The 16,654-nt window shown below is 38.0% G+C and overlaps 2 protein-coding genes across 2 annotated transcripts; both read right to left on the bottom strand.

Annotated features, from left to right (window-relative positions):
- Positions 1-2,836: 2,836 nt before the first annotated feature.
- LOC145582871 (quillaic acid 3-O-glycosyltransferase CSL1-like) lies at positions 2,837-6,425 on the bottom strand. The gene is made up of 8 exons (XM_081639904.1): positions 5,835-6,425; positions 5,589-5,699; positions 4,939-5,088; positions 4,587-4,799; positions 4,379-4,481; positions 4,051-4,226; positions 3,600-3,947; positions 2,837-3,445 (listed from the first exon to the last, which is right to left on the bottom strand). Exons 1-8 carry the CDS (start codon positions 6,423-6,425, stop codon positions 2,894-2,896), a joined length of 2,244 nt encoding a protein of 747 aa, XP_081496030.1. The 3' UTR covers positions 2,837-2,893.
- A 1,523-nt stretch (positions 6,426-7,948) lies between these two features.
- On the bottom strand, positions 7,949-12,608 carry LOC145582872 (quillaic acid 3-O-glycosyltransferase CSL1-like). Its single transcript, XM_081639905.1, has 9 exons — positions 11,712-12,608; positions 11,380-11,484; positions 10,857-10,994; positions 10,523-10,735; positions 10,338-10,437; positions 9,943-10,124; positions 9,510-9,857; positions 9,157-9,351; positions 7,949-8,078 (listed from the first exon to the last, which is right to left on the bottom strand). Exons 1-9 carry the CDS (start codon positions 12,351-12,353, stop codon positions 8,019-8,021), a joined length of 1,983 nt encoding a protein of 660 aa, XP_081496031.1. The 5' UTR covers positions 12,354-12,608; the 3' UTR covers positions 7,949-8,018.
- Between the last annotated feature and the right edge of the window lie 4,046 nt (positions 12,609-16,654).

Below are 16,654 nucleotides of genomic sequence, written 5' to 3'. Positions count from 1 at the left end.
TATGTTGGCGACAGTTTCTTCGGCCGCCGCCTCGCCTTCGGCCGTCTCACCCACGGCCTCTTTCTCAACTTCTTCTTCTTCCACTTGGTGAGAAGGGGCACTCCCAAACTCCGAAGACAGCACTCTGTCCAAATCTGCTGCCTCGGCCGAGCTTCGGCCCCTTGAGCTTGGAACGCCCATTGAAGAAGGAACGTCCTCCTCGAACATTGGACGCTTGCCTTTATCCTTGGCAGCGTCCACCTCATTTCCCGAAGGAGGGGCGTTGCGAATAGGCAGGGCGGACGGTTCACGGATTGAGATTCCTGTTAAGGGCCTGTCCGCCCCACCCAGTTGAGGCCGAGGTTGAGAAGAAGTGGGGACGGACGAACCAGAAGCGTCCGCCCCAGGATCGGAAGGGTTGTCTTTGCAAGCTACCAGCTCGGCCCCATCCATGACCGAGCTGGCGAAATGAGGGAACCTAAGTTCCGGAGCAGGGGCGGAAGAGGCGCCTTCAGCTTGAAGGCGTTCCTCGAAAGAAGAAGTGACCTCCACGGCCAAATGATGGGAGCTAGTGGAGGCGGTCGTTGTTTGGGTGGTGGAGTCAGTCTCCACCATTGTACTTGGGTTACTAGGGTCATAAGGGACCCTAGGATTAACCAGACTCCCGTCTGGGTTCCTGGCCGCATGACGCTCACGCGTACGCATGATTCTTGCCATTGCCTGTTGGGACAGAGAAGAATAAGTGGGGGTGAGTATGTACGCATCAGACATAGACTCACTCCAAGGAGGAGACAACTCTTCTCCGTCCACTCTAGATTCCTCAGTCCCAGGCGAACGGCCGGCCTCATGAGAAGAGTCGGACGAAGCCGAGTATGGATCCAGAATTGAAGTAAAAGAAAGATAAAACAAGAAAAAAATAAAAAAAAAAAAAGGAAATGTAGACGGCCTACCTCTGTACGTTCTGAAAACTTTGAAGGTGGTGGTGAAGCTCTTGAAGGTTGACCGGAAAACTCAAACTCACGGCGGCGCTCTTGAAGATTAAGGAAAAAGTAACTTTCTCTCACTAGAATGCTCTGCCTTCTCTCTAGAATTCACAATTGGGTAAAGTGTGAAAATGAGAATTCACTCCCCATATTTATAGAATGAATTCATGGGGGTAAAATGGTAAAATCGTTTTTCCCGCCTAAACATTCAAACGGTAATTTCTTGAGAAATTACTCGAAGAAAGGGCCAGGACGACGTTAGGGTTCTGTTAACTTGTGAAAAAGACCAGACGAACAATTAACGGCACGTTAAAGTGAATTGAAATAAGTTAAGTGGAAAATTCAAGAATTTTACACCTTCAACACTTAGTCTCCAAAACTTGAGAAAATCTAAGAGGAAAAACGTCCGCCCAGTTCTCAGACGTTTAGTCTAAAACAGGAATTCAGACGTACGAAGCATGATTAGAAATCCAGGAAGTACGTCTGAAATCATGGAAGCCCAGATTACCCCAAAGAAGATATGTGGCCGTTCTGGGTGGTTAGGAGATAAGCTCCTCCTAGAGTATCAGAACGTCCAGTCTCATTGCTGTGGCCGTTCTGGGTGGTTAGGAGATAAGCTCCTCCCAGAGTATCAGAACGTCCAGTCTCAATGCTGTGGCCGTTCTGGGTGGTTAGGAGATAAGCTCCTCCCAGAGTATCAGAACGTCCAGTCTCATTGATGTGGCCGTTCTGGGCAATTAGGAGACCAACTCCTCCCAGAGTATCAGAACGTCCAGTCTCATTGATGTGGCCGTTCTGGGCAATTAGGAGACCAACTCCTCCCAGAGTATCAGAACGTCCAGTCTCATTGATGTGGCCGTTCTGGGCAGCTAGGAGATCAACTCCTCCCAGGGTATGAGGACGTCCAACTTGAAATAAGTGGACAACCACATGAATTCAGAGGTTAAGCCTCTCTCAGAGTACGAGAGCGTCCAGTACAAAGTATGGACGTCCAGATAAGCAAAAAGCCAAGCTCATTCCAGACTACGAGAACGTCCAGGGCAAAATATATGGACGTCCACGTAGCAAAAAGAGCCTTGAATCAAAAGTATATGGACGTCCAGGGCAGATGGGAAGCAAACCCAACCCAGAGTACCAGGACGTCCAGAGTGCAAGATCAGAGGAGGCAGCCAGTAAGTGTACGCGCCACCCCCTCCGAGGGGCAAATGTTTAGGGTAAAAATACGTGGCCCAATCTCATAGTGACACGTGGCCCAATAAACAGGCGACACGTGACCCTATGAGAGTGAGACACGTGTCCACCTGTCATGGTGACACCTGTCAGCCATCTCTAAATGCCCCAATACTGCAATCAGAAAGAGAAAAGGGCCCTGATGACCTCAGGCCCAAATCCCGAGAAAACCTTGAAAGCCGTAAAACGGCGCCCCCCACGACACGTGGCGACCTCTGATTCCGCAGCCAATCATGTCACGAGATTAAAGGGCATAAACCCTAGGGGGCACATTCTCTCACCCCTATATATACCCCAATCATTTATGATGGGAGGTGTGGATTTTGAGGTGACATTAATACAAGAGCACTAAAACGCTCCAACTTCTCTCTACTTTCTCTCTCTAGCCTTTTCCGTTTCCGTTCACTAACTTGAGCGTCGGAGGCGAATATTCCGATCATCGGAATATTCGTTATTTTGCAGGTGTCCGAGTCTTTGTCAGCAGAGCGTGACCAGTATCCGAGGGAATCACAAAAAACCCCGAAACAGGACCCACCATAACAGCTAGTTTTTGAAATTATCCCCAAATTCTCTCGATTTCCCTTTGATTTAAACCTAACTTCTTCATTTCTGAATCCGCTACTAAACACAGGACAAAAAAGACAAGACTAAAAAAACAAGGCATCATGTATATATAGCTGCATTTGAGTAAACTCTTTCTATTAATGCCTTACAAGGATCAAGTATCCTATGCTCAAGACGAGCCAAGACAATAGAGTTGATTTCAATGTAGTCGAAAGAGGAATACATGCTTTGTCCTTCCTTAACAGCATGCCTTCAATCACAGGAAGACTGATGATCAACATGTAAAATGAGAAGAATGCTTGAGCAAACAGTGTATCCCAACTCTGAGTGACTATCGCTCTTGCAACTCCAACAACAAAGGAAGAAAGATTCAAGGCAACTGCTGTAACAATTGGAACAAGAAACATGTTCGATGTTCTGAAGTCATACTTCCCATTTAGGTACCATTTGCTTGAATCATCATCTCCGGCTTTATTGGTAGGCATAAAGGTTGTCTCATGAATCCCCAACTTTCCCATAAAACAGTCAAGAGTACCATAAACATAGGATGTAAGACCCTTTATCACCACAATCCTTTGCTCGTTCAACCATGCATTTACTGAGCCTCCACAAAAAAAGGCCTCATATAGATGCTTTAAATGTGATGATATGAATACAACGGCAAATGGTATGAAGAATGGGTCTGAGACCTGCATGTATCAATGGAGCACGCACAATATCAAACACAAAAAAATATGGACTCGTAAATGGTTTCATTACTATACAGTAATGCTACATATAGTAATGAATAACTCGAGAAGTCTAACTCTATTATGTTATGCTTATAATCATCTTGTAACGTACCTTGGGGTACAAAGGTATGCCATAGAAGAAACAAAGTGGTTGAATGATAGCAAAACACGAAATGGGCAGGAAATCAAGAGGGAAAAAGGCAGCCCAGGAATAAATCAACCTCTGAAGGATTGGCATTTTGGGTGAAGTGTGAAAGAGAGGGCAATACTTGGATAGACCAAGTTGAAGAAGGCCTGTAGTCCATCTACAATATTGAATTAATGTTTCGTTGAGATTAATTGTGGCAGAACCTAAGAACTGTGGCCTTGGTGGATTTAAGTAAACCGACTTCCACCCTTGGCTGTGCAATATAAAACCCGTCATCACATCTTCTGCCACTGTGTCATATTGAAAACCAACCTGCACACACACGTAACAACCCAGCCTCCGTTGAGATTAATTAGTAGTCTCAACAATGGTAAAAATTATGCAAGATTAGACTTCAAGAAAATGAAATACTTGCCTTTTTACCCCACTGTGTGTCCTCTTCGTAGACACAAGTAGCTAAGAATTGAGCCTCTTGTAGATAATCAGAGGAAAATTTACTTGGATGATTAGGCTCGTCAATTTGGCTAAGAGATTTGATGAGTAGATTTGAAGAACCAATAGTATGTCTGAGCTCATTTATATTGCCATTATCTGCATAAATTAATGGTTCAACTAAAATCCGCTCAACTCGTCTTAATTGGAGCATGTTAGTTAATAAAATAATTAATTCATGAGCTAGTTTAATTAATTAGGCTCAAACAAAAATAAATAAAGGAAGAAGAGGAAGTTAAAAGCAGACACACCAGCTGCAGAGATGTTAAAGCCATACAAGGCCTTCCTGTTGATGTAAAAATTAGTACCAGATAGTATTGGTCCTTGAAGTCCATCAGTTCCTGGATAGATTATCTGAACCATTGCGTCTTTGTTTAGCTTATTCAACTTTACAAGAAATTAAACAGTCTAATTTGATATTAACTTAACGTGTACGTGTATGGATATATGTATACTTACAGGCCATGTTGCTCTCAGCTGACTATCATAAACGTCCTTTTCATTAATGTTATGAAATTTCTGAGGGTATTGAACATAAGCTATTGAACGGTTTATCTCAGGATCAACATAAAAACACATAGCTTGACGAGCTGAACTTGAATCGTTGCAGTACATGTCACAGTCTAGGAACAGTATGTAAGGAGCATTGCTCAATATGCTGGAAACCCTTTGCTGCAACCCCAGCCCAAACATATAAACAAACAAAAAGAAAAACTTGCCAATTAGATTTCTATACGGCTATACCCTTTTGCAATTTTATTTATGGTCTAAGACGTATGATAAGTATATATTGAAAGTAGTGTAATTTTACCAGAACATTAAGAGCTCCGGCCTTGAAGTGATGGTGATGAGAAGGTCGTTTCTCACGAGCTACATACACAAGGAAGGGCATTTTAATAATGTTTTCCGGGTTTGTTGTTGCAACATTGTCATCATCTCCTACAAAACTCTCATTTATCACCTGCCACACCAACACAACATAGATATAAATACATTTGCCTGTTATCATATACAGTAAAACTTACTACATTCTTTTGAAATTTAGATGGATAGGAGTAAGCTTATGCCTTAGCTAGTAGTCTAGTACTATCTCTAGCACGTACATGGATCCAATTTCAGTTCAGCAAAGGTAAGGCGAAGAGAACAGTGTCTTAATAAAAAGCTTGTGATAAGTATCAAATCTCCTACACATAGATTAATTTGTGAATCATATCAAAATTAATTAATATATCACAAACAATATATTTTCCTTAATATACCTGATATCCCAACAGATACCGACATTAATAACATATCATTTTTTTTTTTTTTTTTTTTTTTTTTTTTTTGGGTTAAGAATATGATATATGATAATCCACATTATTGTAACTTTTGTAAAAGCTAAAATGGGCCATGTTAGCACATGAAGTTTAGCCCTCAATAATCATGAAAGAAGAAGAAAATAAGATGATGAAAATAAACCTGAATAATTGGTGGATGATCTTGAGCACTTCCCTTAGCGTTGTTCTCATTAATACCACCTTGTCTTTCCTTCCAGCTGCGCACTCGTTCCTCGAATTCCTCATACTTCTCCTGCACACACATACAAACACTACATTATTAGATTCAGTTTATGAAATAGAAATAAAAACTAAACAAAATAAAAATACTTGAACTTAGCATTTTTAAAAAAAATGTAGCAGGATGCAGGGGAAATTGAGAAGTAACCTTAAGTAGTTTAGAATCTTGAATAAAATGAGTGTTGTGAGATTGTTGTTGGAAATGTTGCTGAAAATAAGCTTTAGGAGAAATTGGTAGAATATTATATCTCTTACAAAATGGTAACCACCAAGTGGCAAAGACCCAAGCATGTTTCATAGCATCCAAAGTGACAGAAGCACCTCCATCATCAGATACATAAACACTCAATTTATGAACAGGATAATCCAATGACATAGCAGATATAACTGTATTCATAACATCAAATGTAGGCTCTTTGATAGCATCAGCAGTGCATACAAACACATCGATTTTGGGCAGTTGCTCATCCACAGGCAGATTCTCAGGGAAGACCGTCCGAGTGAGAGGACGCCAGTAGTAGGATTGCTTGAGGATCCATGAGAAAAAGAAAAGGATTTCGGCAGCAGATACCAGAAGCCAAGGGAGCAAAGGCACCGCATTATTTGTATGACCAAAAAAATAGACAGCTCTTAAGTAGAAAATGGGTGCAGTAGCCAGGACATGTAATAAGGCATAACTTCTATTAAAGAATGCCCTTACTTTGTGAACATGCCAATCATGAAGTTTAGACTTTTCCATATTTTTTTTTTTTACTTAAGGAAATTGAAGTGAGTACAAAGAGAATGATAAAATATATGAAGAGGTTGTGAGTTCCGTAAAGGCGGTCTTAACTAGGTAGTAGAGCCGTTAATGACAATCACTCTATAAATGGATGAATGAAAACAGTAGAGAATGAAGGTGCTGAAAATGCCGTGAATTGCATGAAGACAAATCTTATTATCTTAATTATTGAGGTGAAAAGATATGGTCTAAAAAGTTTGACACTCTATGTATAATAGCATTCATAAAAAATACTTAATTAAAAAGAGATAGAATAAGACAGGTACTTCGTAGTAAAAAAGAAAGAGACTAGCTTAAGTAGAGGAGGAACTATTCATCATTGATTACGTAATAAAACTCAACTCCTGTGTAGTTGTTGTCTTTGAAGATGAGATGAGATGAGATGAGATGAGATATTTACAACGCAAGTCACGCGAGCTATGACATACAAATCCATGCCAATGCATGCCTCGCTCTGAATTATTAGTAGTATGTCCAAGTTTGTATTGTACTTGGATATCTACTGTGATTGATACATACATACAAAATTACAACATATACTCCATTCCACTCATTATTCAGCCAGCCAGGCAACTCTCAATTTAATATATATATGTGGATCTAATTTTTTTTTTTTTTTTTACAATCTAGAAGATTACAACTGAATCACAGAATAGGCCTTAACAACCCCCCAAAACTAGTCAGTCATATGGGGCAGGGTTCTTGTGGTAAGACACCACCTTGGTTATCAACTACGAAGTAATCTGTTTTGACATCACGTGACTTTAATTTTCATTCTACCAAAACCAACTGCTTGAAAGATAGATATTGCATTACCATTGTCATTATGTACTTTTATATGACAAAATTGTATTCCGAATTATATCAATTTAATTAAGTGGATACCATAGAGTAAACACAAGGATGGAATGACAGCAAAACACAAAACTGTTGATATATTCTGAAGATATATTCTGAAGATATATTCTGAAGATACATCTCACAAAGCAATGTATATGATATGAGAAGAGGCATCTCATATACAGATATACTAGTGCTATATATTCAGGGTTTAAGGTTGCAGCATCTTACATAGAATTCTCGCTTATTATCATCTGGTGCACCAATAGTTTTAAATGATGAATCTTTAGCATTCCCCCATTCATGACGACATTTTGATGATCTAAGTTTGTAGCCTTTTTATACAAATATGTACACTTGAATATGTAATTGTTAGAAATCTAAACCTTCTTCCAAGCACATCTATTAACAATTTTAATATAGTTGAGTTATAGTTATTATCTACTTAGCTTTTTACCCCCTTCACTTTCCTTCCAAATAGCACAGTCCATACAAAAAAATTGAAGTTCAATAATTGACATTTTTGGCCAAGTGTGAGTTGTATGTCATTTCATATAGATTCCAGAAACAAGAGAAAAAAAGATAGTCACAGATGGAGTGTGTGGGTGCGAGTATGAGTAGCGTAGTTAAAAACAAGTAAAAGATAAGGAGAACCTGAAGTCCTAAACAAGCAGTGGTGGATCCATCAGATGACGATTGTCACTAGAAACATCACCTTATCTGTTTGTTTGCTGCTTCGAACTCCTGCTGCTTCAAAGCCTCATATTTCTCCTACATGCATATATCAGATATCAGTAATATCACTCATCATCGTTTGTTCAATAATTCAATGCAATAATTATAAACAATAAGCAATCTCATGTTGGTTATGACTACATATACATAATGTAATACGTAAAATTTAATTACATATAAGTAACAAATTGTAGGTAGTACATTTATATGGTGAATCAATCAAGTCCTCAAAATTAGTCTGACATCAAGATGATGAACATTCATTATTCCTCCTTAAAATAAACGTGTCTTGAGATTTTATGCGTCGTACAAAAAGGCAGGGTATTCCAAAGACATTGCAAATATAAATCTATTAGTTACATTGATAACTTAGTAAGTGGACAAACTTCAAATATAGTGTAACTCAATTGTAGCAGTTGTTATACGAGTCCTTTTCCTGATTGTATTTGTAATCATGAATTTTTAATATTCATCTAACAACATTTTTGTTAATGTCACAAACATTTTGATTAAATATACACATTTTTTTTTTTAAGGAAAAGCAATTAAATGGGGGGTATTCTACTTCAGCAATCCAAACCATGTACTCCTGTCCTTGATCATTTTATTATCACTAATTCGCCTTTAATTACACCAAACAAAAACAATGAGGTCAATGACTACATAAAATAGCCGACAAATATATATATATATATATATATATATATATATATATATATATATATATATAACTTAAAAATATAAGGAATTAATCCTTTTAGGGTAATTAGAAGATAAAATATCCAAAGGTGATGGAAAGCACAACAAAGATGGAAGATGTTAAAGTAGCAAACAATGGAATGCAGCCCTTGTCCTGCCTAACAAACATGGCTTCCAACACAGGATAACTGATTATCAACCCATATAATGAGAGAATTCCCTGACCAAACATTTCTTCCCAATTTCCCACACCAATCACTCTTGCAACTCCTCCCACAAAGCAACACAGGTTTAAGGAGACGGCGCTCACTAACGGAACAAGAAACATGTTTGATGTGCTAAAGTCATACTTCCCCATTTCATATAACTTGGCTTTATTACTGTCCTCAGCTTTATTAGTAGGTATGAAACTTGCCTCTCGAAGTCCGAGTTTCGCCATCACACAATCAGCAACTCCGTAACTAAAGCATGTAAGCGACTTTATTTTCCAAATTCTTTGTTCGTTTAGCCATGCTCTAACTGACCCTCCCGTGTCAACAACTTCACATAGATGCTTCACCAAGGATGATATAAAAACAAATCCAAATGCTATGAAAAATGGGTCTGATACCTGCATACATACGAGTATTTATATTCCTTTAGTTAAGTGTCTAACCCTGCAATATCCCTACTTCAGAGCACATATAATTAACCTTACTATTACAGAGTTGATTTATTAATCAATAACTTTAATATAACAAATACACAACCTACATGCATAGTATTTACCTTAGGGTAAAATGAGACACCATAGAGGAAGCTAATCAGAGGAATGGTAACAAAACACCAAACTGCTATGAAATCAAAACAGTATAAGACGACCCAGGATGAAGATATCCGGTGAAAAAGTTGCATTCTTGAAGGACTGTAGACAAGGGGGCAATATTTGGAAAGCCCAATTTCAGCAAGGCCTGAGACCCATCTGGTAAATTGAATCAAATATTCATTGAGATTAGTCGTAGCAGAACCTAGAAATTGAGGCCTTAGTGGATTCAAATAAACTGATCTCCACCCCTTGCTCTGCAACATATAGCCTGTCATTGCATCTTCCACTACACTTTTATACCAAAAACCAGCCTGCACATGAATAAATAACTTGTGATAATCCTTTTCTCAGTTTTCTTACACGTTAGAATTGGGTTCTACACTTCTACATACTTACCCCTTCACCCCATTTAGTATTCTCTTCATAAGCGCAAGAGGCCAAATACTGGGCTTCTTGTACTGGAGCAGTGCAAAGCTCACTGTGCTTGATTTCACTAGGCATATCATTTTGTCTTAGAGACTTGATGAGCTCAGTGGAAGGACCAAGTATTTTTCTTGCTTCCTTCATTATGTCATTACCTACAATACAATTTGATACTGTCAGTGAGAACTAAGAAGTAGATACAATATAAGGAGGCTTGAGGTAAGGCAATATATAAGGGGATTCTAAAATCAAGTCCCAAACATAGCTTCTCAAAATCTAAATCATCAATTAGTATTTATGGAATCTTGCCTTTACTGGTACAATTGTTAAAACACAAAAACAAAATTAGAAGAGGCTTACAAACACACCTTCATATATGTTGATGCCATACAAAGCCTTCCTGTTGATGTAGAAATTAGTACCAGATATCACCGGCCCCTGAAGTCCATCTGCCCCTGGCCAATAAACCTGAAATACAGAGATCAAAACTAAAACTTCTTCCCTGAACATTAACTGAAATTCGGATAACAAAACCATAGATTGATCGACTTACTGTCCATAGGAATCTCATCTGAGTGTCATAGATGTCATTGTCATTAACATTATGGTATACTTGGGGGTATTGAACCCAGCCTAAAGTAGGTGATATCTTAGGATCAAGATAGAAACACATTGCTTGTCGAGCTGAAATCGAGTCGTTGCAGTACATATCGCAGTCTAGAACTAGAATGCAAGGAGAATTGCTCAATGTGGCAGAAATTCTGAGCTGCAATTCATATAATTACCTTAAATGGATACGTATAAGGACATTCAGGCTAAATTTCTCACTACATCCTTAAGAACAATGGTTGCATCAAAGACAGGTTTTATGAAAGTGCTAGTCATACTAGAACATTAAGAGCTCCGGCCTTAAAGTGGTGAGGATGAGAACGTCTTTTTTCACGGGCAACATATACAAGGGAAGGCATCACTACATGTTCTGGATTAGTTGCAGTATCTTCTTCCATAACCTTCCCATCTATCACCTGCAACAACATAGACATAGAGACTTTAACATCATCAATTCAAAAATTGAAGTTGTTAATAAAATATAAAACTAATTGACATATATTACTCGTCTTTATATCCATATACCAACTGTTCAGTCAAAGTGCGCCTACATCACAAATTATTCAATCTACTCCTTTAGTATAGTGCTGAATAAAATAAGTTTTAACAAAGTGTACCTAATACTGTAATTAATAAGACTGGAAAACCTCTCTATCATTGCGAGGTTTTAATAAGCTTCTATGGTAATACTTGCTATTTTAAACTGCATAACATCATACGAAAATTAAAAATAACTGAAGGAATCAAATATTAAAAAAGTAGACAAGGTAAGTGTACAACATTTAAAAACAAGAAATCAACCTGAATATTCGACGGATGATCCTGAGAACTTCTCTTAGAATCACCATCGGTCTCATCGCTGACTGACTTACTTTGAACTCGCAACTTGAAAACCTTGTATTTTTCCTACACAAATTGTTTACTCCTATGTATTTTAACTTATTTCAATAATTAAGAAGTAGCAGCAGTTCAATTAGAAGCAGTTGATAGGTAAAGTATTGAACAATATAAATAAATTTACAAAGCATCATATTAGTTTGACTGTTTGAGAGTTGAGATGTACTGTTGAAGAAACAGAGGGGATGGAGTATTTGTAAATTGTCAGAAGAGAAGTGTATATTTATAAGCCAAACCTGAAGTGTGTTTCTATCTTCAACGAACTCCCTGCTCAGACTTGCCTCCTCCTGCTTCTCAAAATAAGCCCGAGGACATATTGTCTTAACATTATACCTCCTACAGAAAGGCAACCACCATGTTGCAAATACCCAAGCCTCTTTTATACCATTCAGTGTCACAGAGTCACCCCCATCATCAGACAAATAAACACTTAATTTCTCAGCAGGATAATCCAAAGACATGGCAGAAATAACGGTATTCATGACCTCAAAGGTTGGCTCCTTCTTAGGATCAGTTGTACATATAAAAACATCGATGCCAGGTAACTTTTCATCCTTAGGCAGCCTCTCTGTGAAGATGGTCCGAGTCACGGGCCACCAGTAGAATGGCTGCTTGAGGAACCAAATAAATGAAAAGAGAAGCTCAGCAGCAAATAGTACAAGCCACAGTAAGAAAGGAATCAATTTAAAACCAGCTTTGTCAAGGAAAAAGATTGCTCTGTAGTAGAAAATGGCAACTATGGCCAGGAAATGTGATAGATAGAGAACTGCCTTTAGTTTCTGAACATGGCAGTGATGAAGAGAAGTAGCATGAGTGTGAGCGTTCTCCATTGCTCTTCTAGACTTATGGTTGATTTGGCACGCATTAAGTTTGGTCATTAAATAGCATGATCAACCAGAATGAATCAACTTAGATATAATGCATTCAATCTTAGAAGGGGAACAAAAATACAAACTAACTTTGGATTCCAGATTAGAGTAAGTAGGACTTGTGGAAAGAGATGTAAACCCAAAAGTAGTGAGGGCCCCAAAAATATAATATAAAATGCATGGGAAGATAAAAGTATAATTAGGAGGTTTTTCAAAGAAACAAGTTAAATCAACTTTATATTGAATTAAAATATATTATTCCAGTAATTAAGACAAAGAAAGAAACCAAATTGATTGGAGGATTTGGAATGCATACAAAGAATATGGAATTCTCTTTTTTTTTTTTTTTTTATTTTGAGGAAATGGAATTTTCTTTATTGATATGGATAAATACATGTATACAAGTAGTGCATAACTTGATAACTATCAGCAGATTGTAATTCCACACAGAAAAGAATTGGAGCTAATTTATTTGTAGAGAACCAGTAAAATATCAATTTGAGGGACCATAATCTGAAAGAATACATGCTTCTATTTCAATCTGAAAAAAATATGCTTCTATTTCAATCAGAAAGAATATATGCTTCTATTTCAATTTGAGGGACCAAAATCCTAAATTAATTGAGAAAAAAATTATTTATGCTTCTATTTCAATTTTTCAACACAAGTTTGAAGCAAAATCCTTATGACACCTTGCTTCAAAGTTCTAACAATTTTAGTGATTTCGCAGCATGTTTGATGCCACTTTTCATATAGTCAAAACAATATGAAGAGGGAATAACTGCGTACCAAAAAAGAAAAAGAAAAGGAAAGGAAAGGAAAGAAAAGATCTCCAAGTAAATATCCAATAATAATTCAAAACTTGGCTTGTTTTTCATACTTCACATAACTGCATCAAACTTTGTATAACATCTTATTCAATTACTCATCTGATCTCTAGTGCCTCTGCAAGGTGATAAAATATATGCTGTGAACTGCATTTACCAATCTGTCTAGGTATTTAAGTAGTTTCATGGATATAGAAGGAAATTTACTGGTAATCACACCTTAAGTTTCATGGAATTCAAGTAATTCATTCATATGCTCCATTATTGATCAGTCAAAATATAGTCATCTGCAAAAATCCATCAATCGGTCTACTGTAATTTAAAGTAAAACTGACACTACTCAATCATTGTTACAAAATATAAACTTTTGTTGCATTTATAAAACATTATGTGTAATGAACTTTATTCAAACCATATATGACTTTTATCTAACACACCTAGCTATGTCTCTTTAAGATGTTTACTTAAAACATCAAAGGAGAAACGAAATCAAAAGAAAGCTCTGTAGCATTAGATAGTTTATAATGATTCCTAACAATTTAACAAGAAACTAAATGTACACCAATATCTAAGAACCTTAAATTTACCACATTTAATTTAAGTCGTCAACTTTTCCAAAGCCAAAGACAGTCTTTTTCTCTTTCTGCTGCTGCAACATGAATTCATCAAACTGCTTAGCTCTTTTTTGCATCTCATCTGTGGCAGCATAAATCTGCTTAGGCAAATATACTTCCAAATAATCAAACCATTCATCTGGAGTCATCTTTTCCAGGTCGGGCACACTAGTGGCCTCGGGATCTTTGATTCTATCATAACACTTGACCTCTGACTCTTTAACAATCTCTTCAATATCTGATTCTTCCACTCTCCCATCATTCAGCACTACATCACTCTCTACTCCATTACAAACCCTTTCCTCAGCATGAGAAACGCCAACCAGACTGTCATCCAGTTGGGCACCTTCCTCCGCACAATATTGCTCTCTCACACATTGAGAACCTCCATCCTGATCAAGAACCACCCCCTCCAAAAACTGTGCATTTGTCATATCATCTAGTGCATTTTGCTGAAGATTATCCATTTTTCACAAGGTTGCTTAAATTCACCACCTGTCAGGCAATTCCTTCCCCAGCACCTCACAATTCTTTATCTCTTCCAAAACATCTTGAGCAGCTTCCATTCTCCGATCATCCAACGTTGCACCACTCTCTATGCCACATAGATCATCTTCCTGCTGAGTAGTCTCACCCATCGGTTCTGCAGAATTGTGCTCTTTCAAAAACGGAGCACCTCCATCTTGTTCTACAAAATTCTTGCTCATTCATTTTAGGGCGAATTCACCCTTGAAATTTTCGCAAGACTGCTGCTGAGGAACTTCCTTGTCTAATACCTCATGATTATTCACCTTCTCCTACAGAAAATCATCTAGCACATTATCTAAACTCCTAATACTATAACCAAACTACTATCCCCAACCATAAAATTGGAAGCAGGTCGCCAACTAAGGTTATCCCCAAATTCCAAATTGGAACCCTCAACAACCTTAATTCCCAAATCAATAGCAGCTTCTCTATTCCTAGTAATTAAACTAATTATACGGTTGTTAGTTTGCTCCAGAATTAGAGCAATTTCAACCCTAATAGAGGTAAGCTCACCAATTTTAATCTCACTCCCATTTTGAATTACAGAAGGGGAAAGGGGTTTAAGATAGTACCATTAGAAGAATCGAGGTCTTTGATTTCCCAGTTTCCAGAATCTGGGTTGAATTGAATGATGAGGTGTTTGGAGGAAATCCCAGAATCTTTGATGGTAAGACTGTTGCCTTTGACGACTCGGCTGATTCGAACAGTGGATCTGGAGGTGAATTCTAGGGTTTCACCTTGACGAGGACCCTGTTGAATTATCAGCTTCAGAGTTGATGATTTGGAGGACGCCATTGTTGGAAATTTGGAGGTTCAATTGAAATCAGAAGAATTGAAATCAGCGTACTTGATTCACAACTGGAGTTGTTGGCGCTCTCTGGAATTTCAAATTTCTTTCATTGCGTACTTAATTCTGCTGCATTAACTAATTAAATGTATGATTTTCCTAATATTCAGCTCTAAACTTGTACGGAGTAATGATCTAGAGGCTATAGCAGATTATTAGCAGCAAGTCAGCAACAAAATGCTCAAAAATAACAAAGATTAGACCTGGGAAACGCGTCATTCGGGTTGGGTTTGGGTTGGGTTACATTCGGTTCAACTAACTTTCGAGTTGGGTCAGGTCAATTTGAGTTTCGGGTATGACTCGGGTTAGGTATCGGTGAGAGAATATTTGTCGTTCTTTCTCATTGATTAAACATCATTATATATACAAACGAATACTAGGGTTAGGACTAAGGCTACATAGTAAATTACAAACTAATTATACACAAGATTATTTACATAATCTTACACACCCCCGCAGTCGAAACGGGAGGACTGCGAACGCTAGGACTGTATCGAAAATCATCAAATAAAACCTTAGGCAGACCTTTAATGAAAATGTCTGCAATCTGGTATCGGGATAGCACATGTAGGACACGGACCTCGCCCCGTTAAACTTTCTCACGAACGAAGTGTATGTCCATCTCAATATGTTTAGTAAGCTGAAGTTGTACTGGATTACTAGAAAGGTAAATGACACTAACATTGTCACAATAAACTAATGTTGCTTTAGAAATAGGACGTCGGAGCTCAAGCAACAGATTACGAACCCAGCAGGATTCAGATACAACATTTGCAACGCCCCTATACTCTGCTTCAGCACTAGACTTAGACAAAGTAGGCTAGCGTTTGGAAGACCAGGAAATCAGATTATCGCCAAGAAAAAACACTTTAATTTATCCTGATGTAGAACGACGAGTGTCCGAGCATCCGCCCCAATCAACATTCGTGTATTAAAGAAGAGAAGAAACAGATGACTTATACAATTGCAAACCAAAGTTAGTTGTACCTTGGATGTAATGGAGTATGCGTTTTAACGCACTCATGTGCTCTACACGAGGTGCGTGCATAAACAAGCAGACCTGTTGCACCACATAGGATATATCTGGTCGAGTAAAGGTCAAATATTGCAAAGCACCACATAGACGACGATAAGAAGTCAGATCATCATACGGAGCACCAGAACTAGTACTTAGCTTCCCTTTGGAGTCAACCGGAGTAGAGGAAGGTTTGCAATTAGCCATGCCAGCTTTTTCAATGATTGCCTGAGCATATTTCTTTTGAGACAAAAATAAGCCATTTTTGTCCCGGGAGACAGCAATACCCAAAAAATAGCTTAATTTACCCAAATCTTTCATAGCAAATTCAGAGCTAAATTGTGAAATGACATGACAACAAAGAGATTTTGAAGAGACAGTGAGCATATAGAAGAATGTAAGCAGTAGCATTACCATGGTGATAAATGAACAATGAGTTGTCGGATTTGCTGTGAACAAAACCAATAGTAGCCACAAAG

This window comes from Chenopodium album, chromosome 15, assembly GCF_948465745.1.
Source record: "Chenopodium album chromosome 15, dcCheAlbu1.1, whole genome shotgun sequence".
NCBI classification, from domain to species: Eukaryota; Viridiplantae; Streptophyta; class Magnoliopsida; order Caryophyllales; family Amaranthaceae; genus Chenopodium; species Chenopodium album.
The sequence above is the reverse complement of the archived record's forward strand: the minus strand, read 5'-3'. Positions and strand labels throughout refer to the sequence as shown.

What these genes read in the sequence shown, in the direction of transcription:
- LOC145582871 (XM_081639904.1), bottom strand. Translation starts at nt 6,425, where the DNA reads ATGGAAAAGTCTAAACTTCATGATTGGCATGTTCACAAAGTAAGGGCA. An exon ending in CCGGAGCTCTTAATGTTCTG is followed by an intron (nt 4,800 to 4,938) that starts GTAAAATTACAC and finishes CTGGGGTTGCAG; the next exon opens with CAAAGGGTTTCCAGCATATT. An exon ending in AGCTGAGAGCAACATGGCCT is followed by an intron (nt 4,482 to 4,586) that starts GTAAGTATACAT and finishes GCAATGGTTCAG; the next exon opens with ATAATCTATCCAGGAACTGA.
- LOC145582872 (XM_081639905.1), bottom strand. Translation starts at nt 12,353, where the DNA reads ATGACCAAACTTAATGCGTGCCAAATCAACCATAAGTCTAGAAGAGCA. An exon ending in TGGCATCAACATATATGAAG is followed by an intron (nt 10,125 to 10,337) that starts GTGTGTTTGTAA and finishes ATTGTATTGTAG; the next exon opens with GTAATGACATAATGAAGGAA. An exon ending in CGAAACTCGGACTTCGAGAG is followed by an intron (nt 8,079 to 9,156) that starts GCAAGTTTCATA and finishes ATATGCATGTAG; the next exon opens with GAGAAATATGAGGCTTTGAA.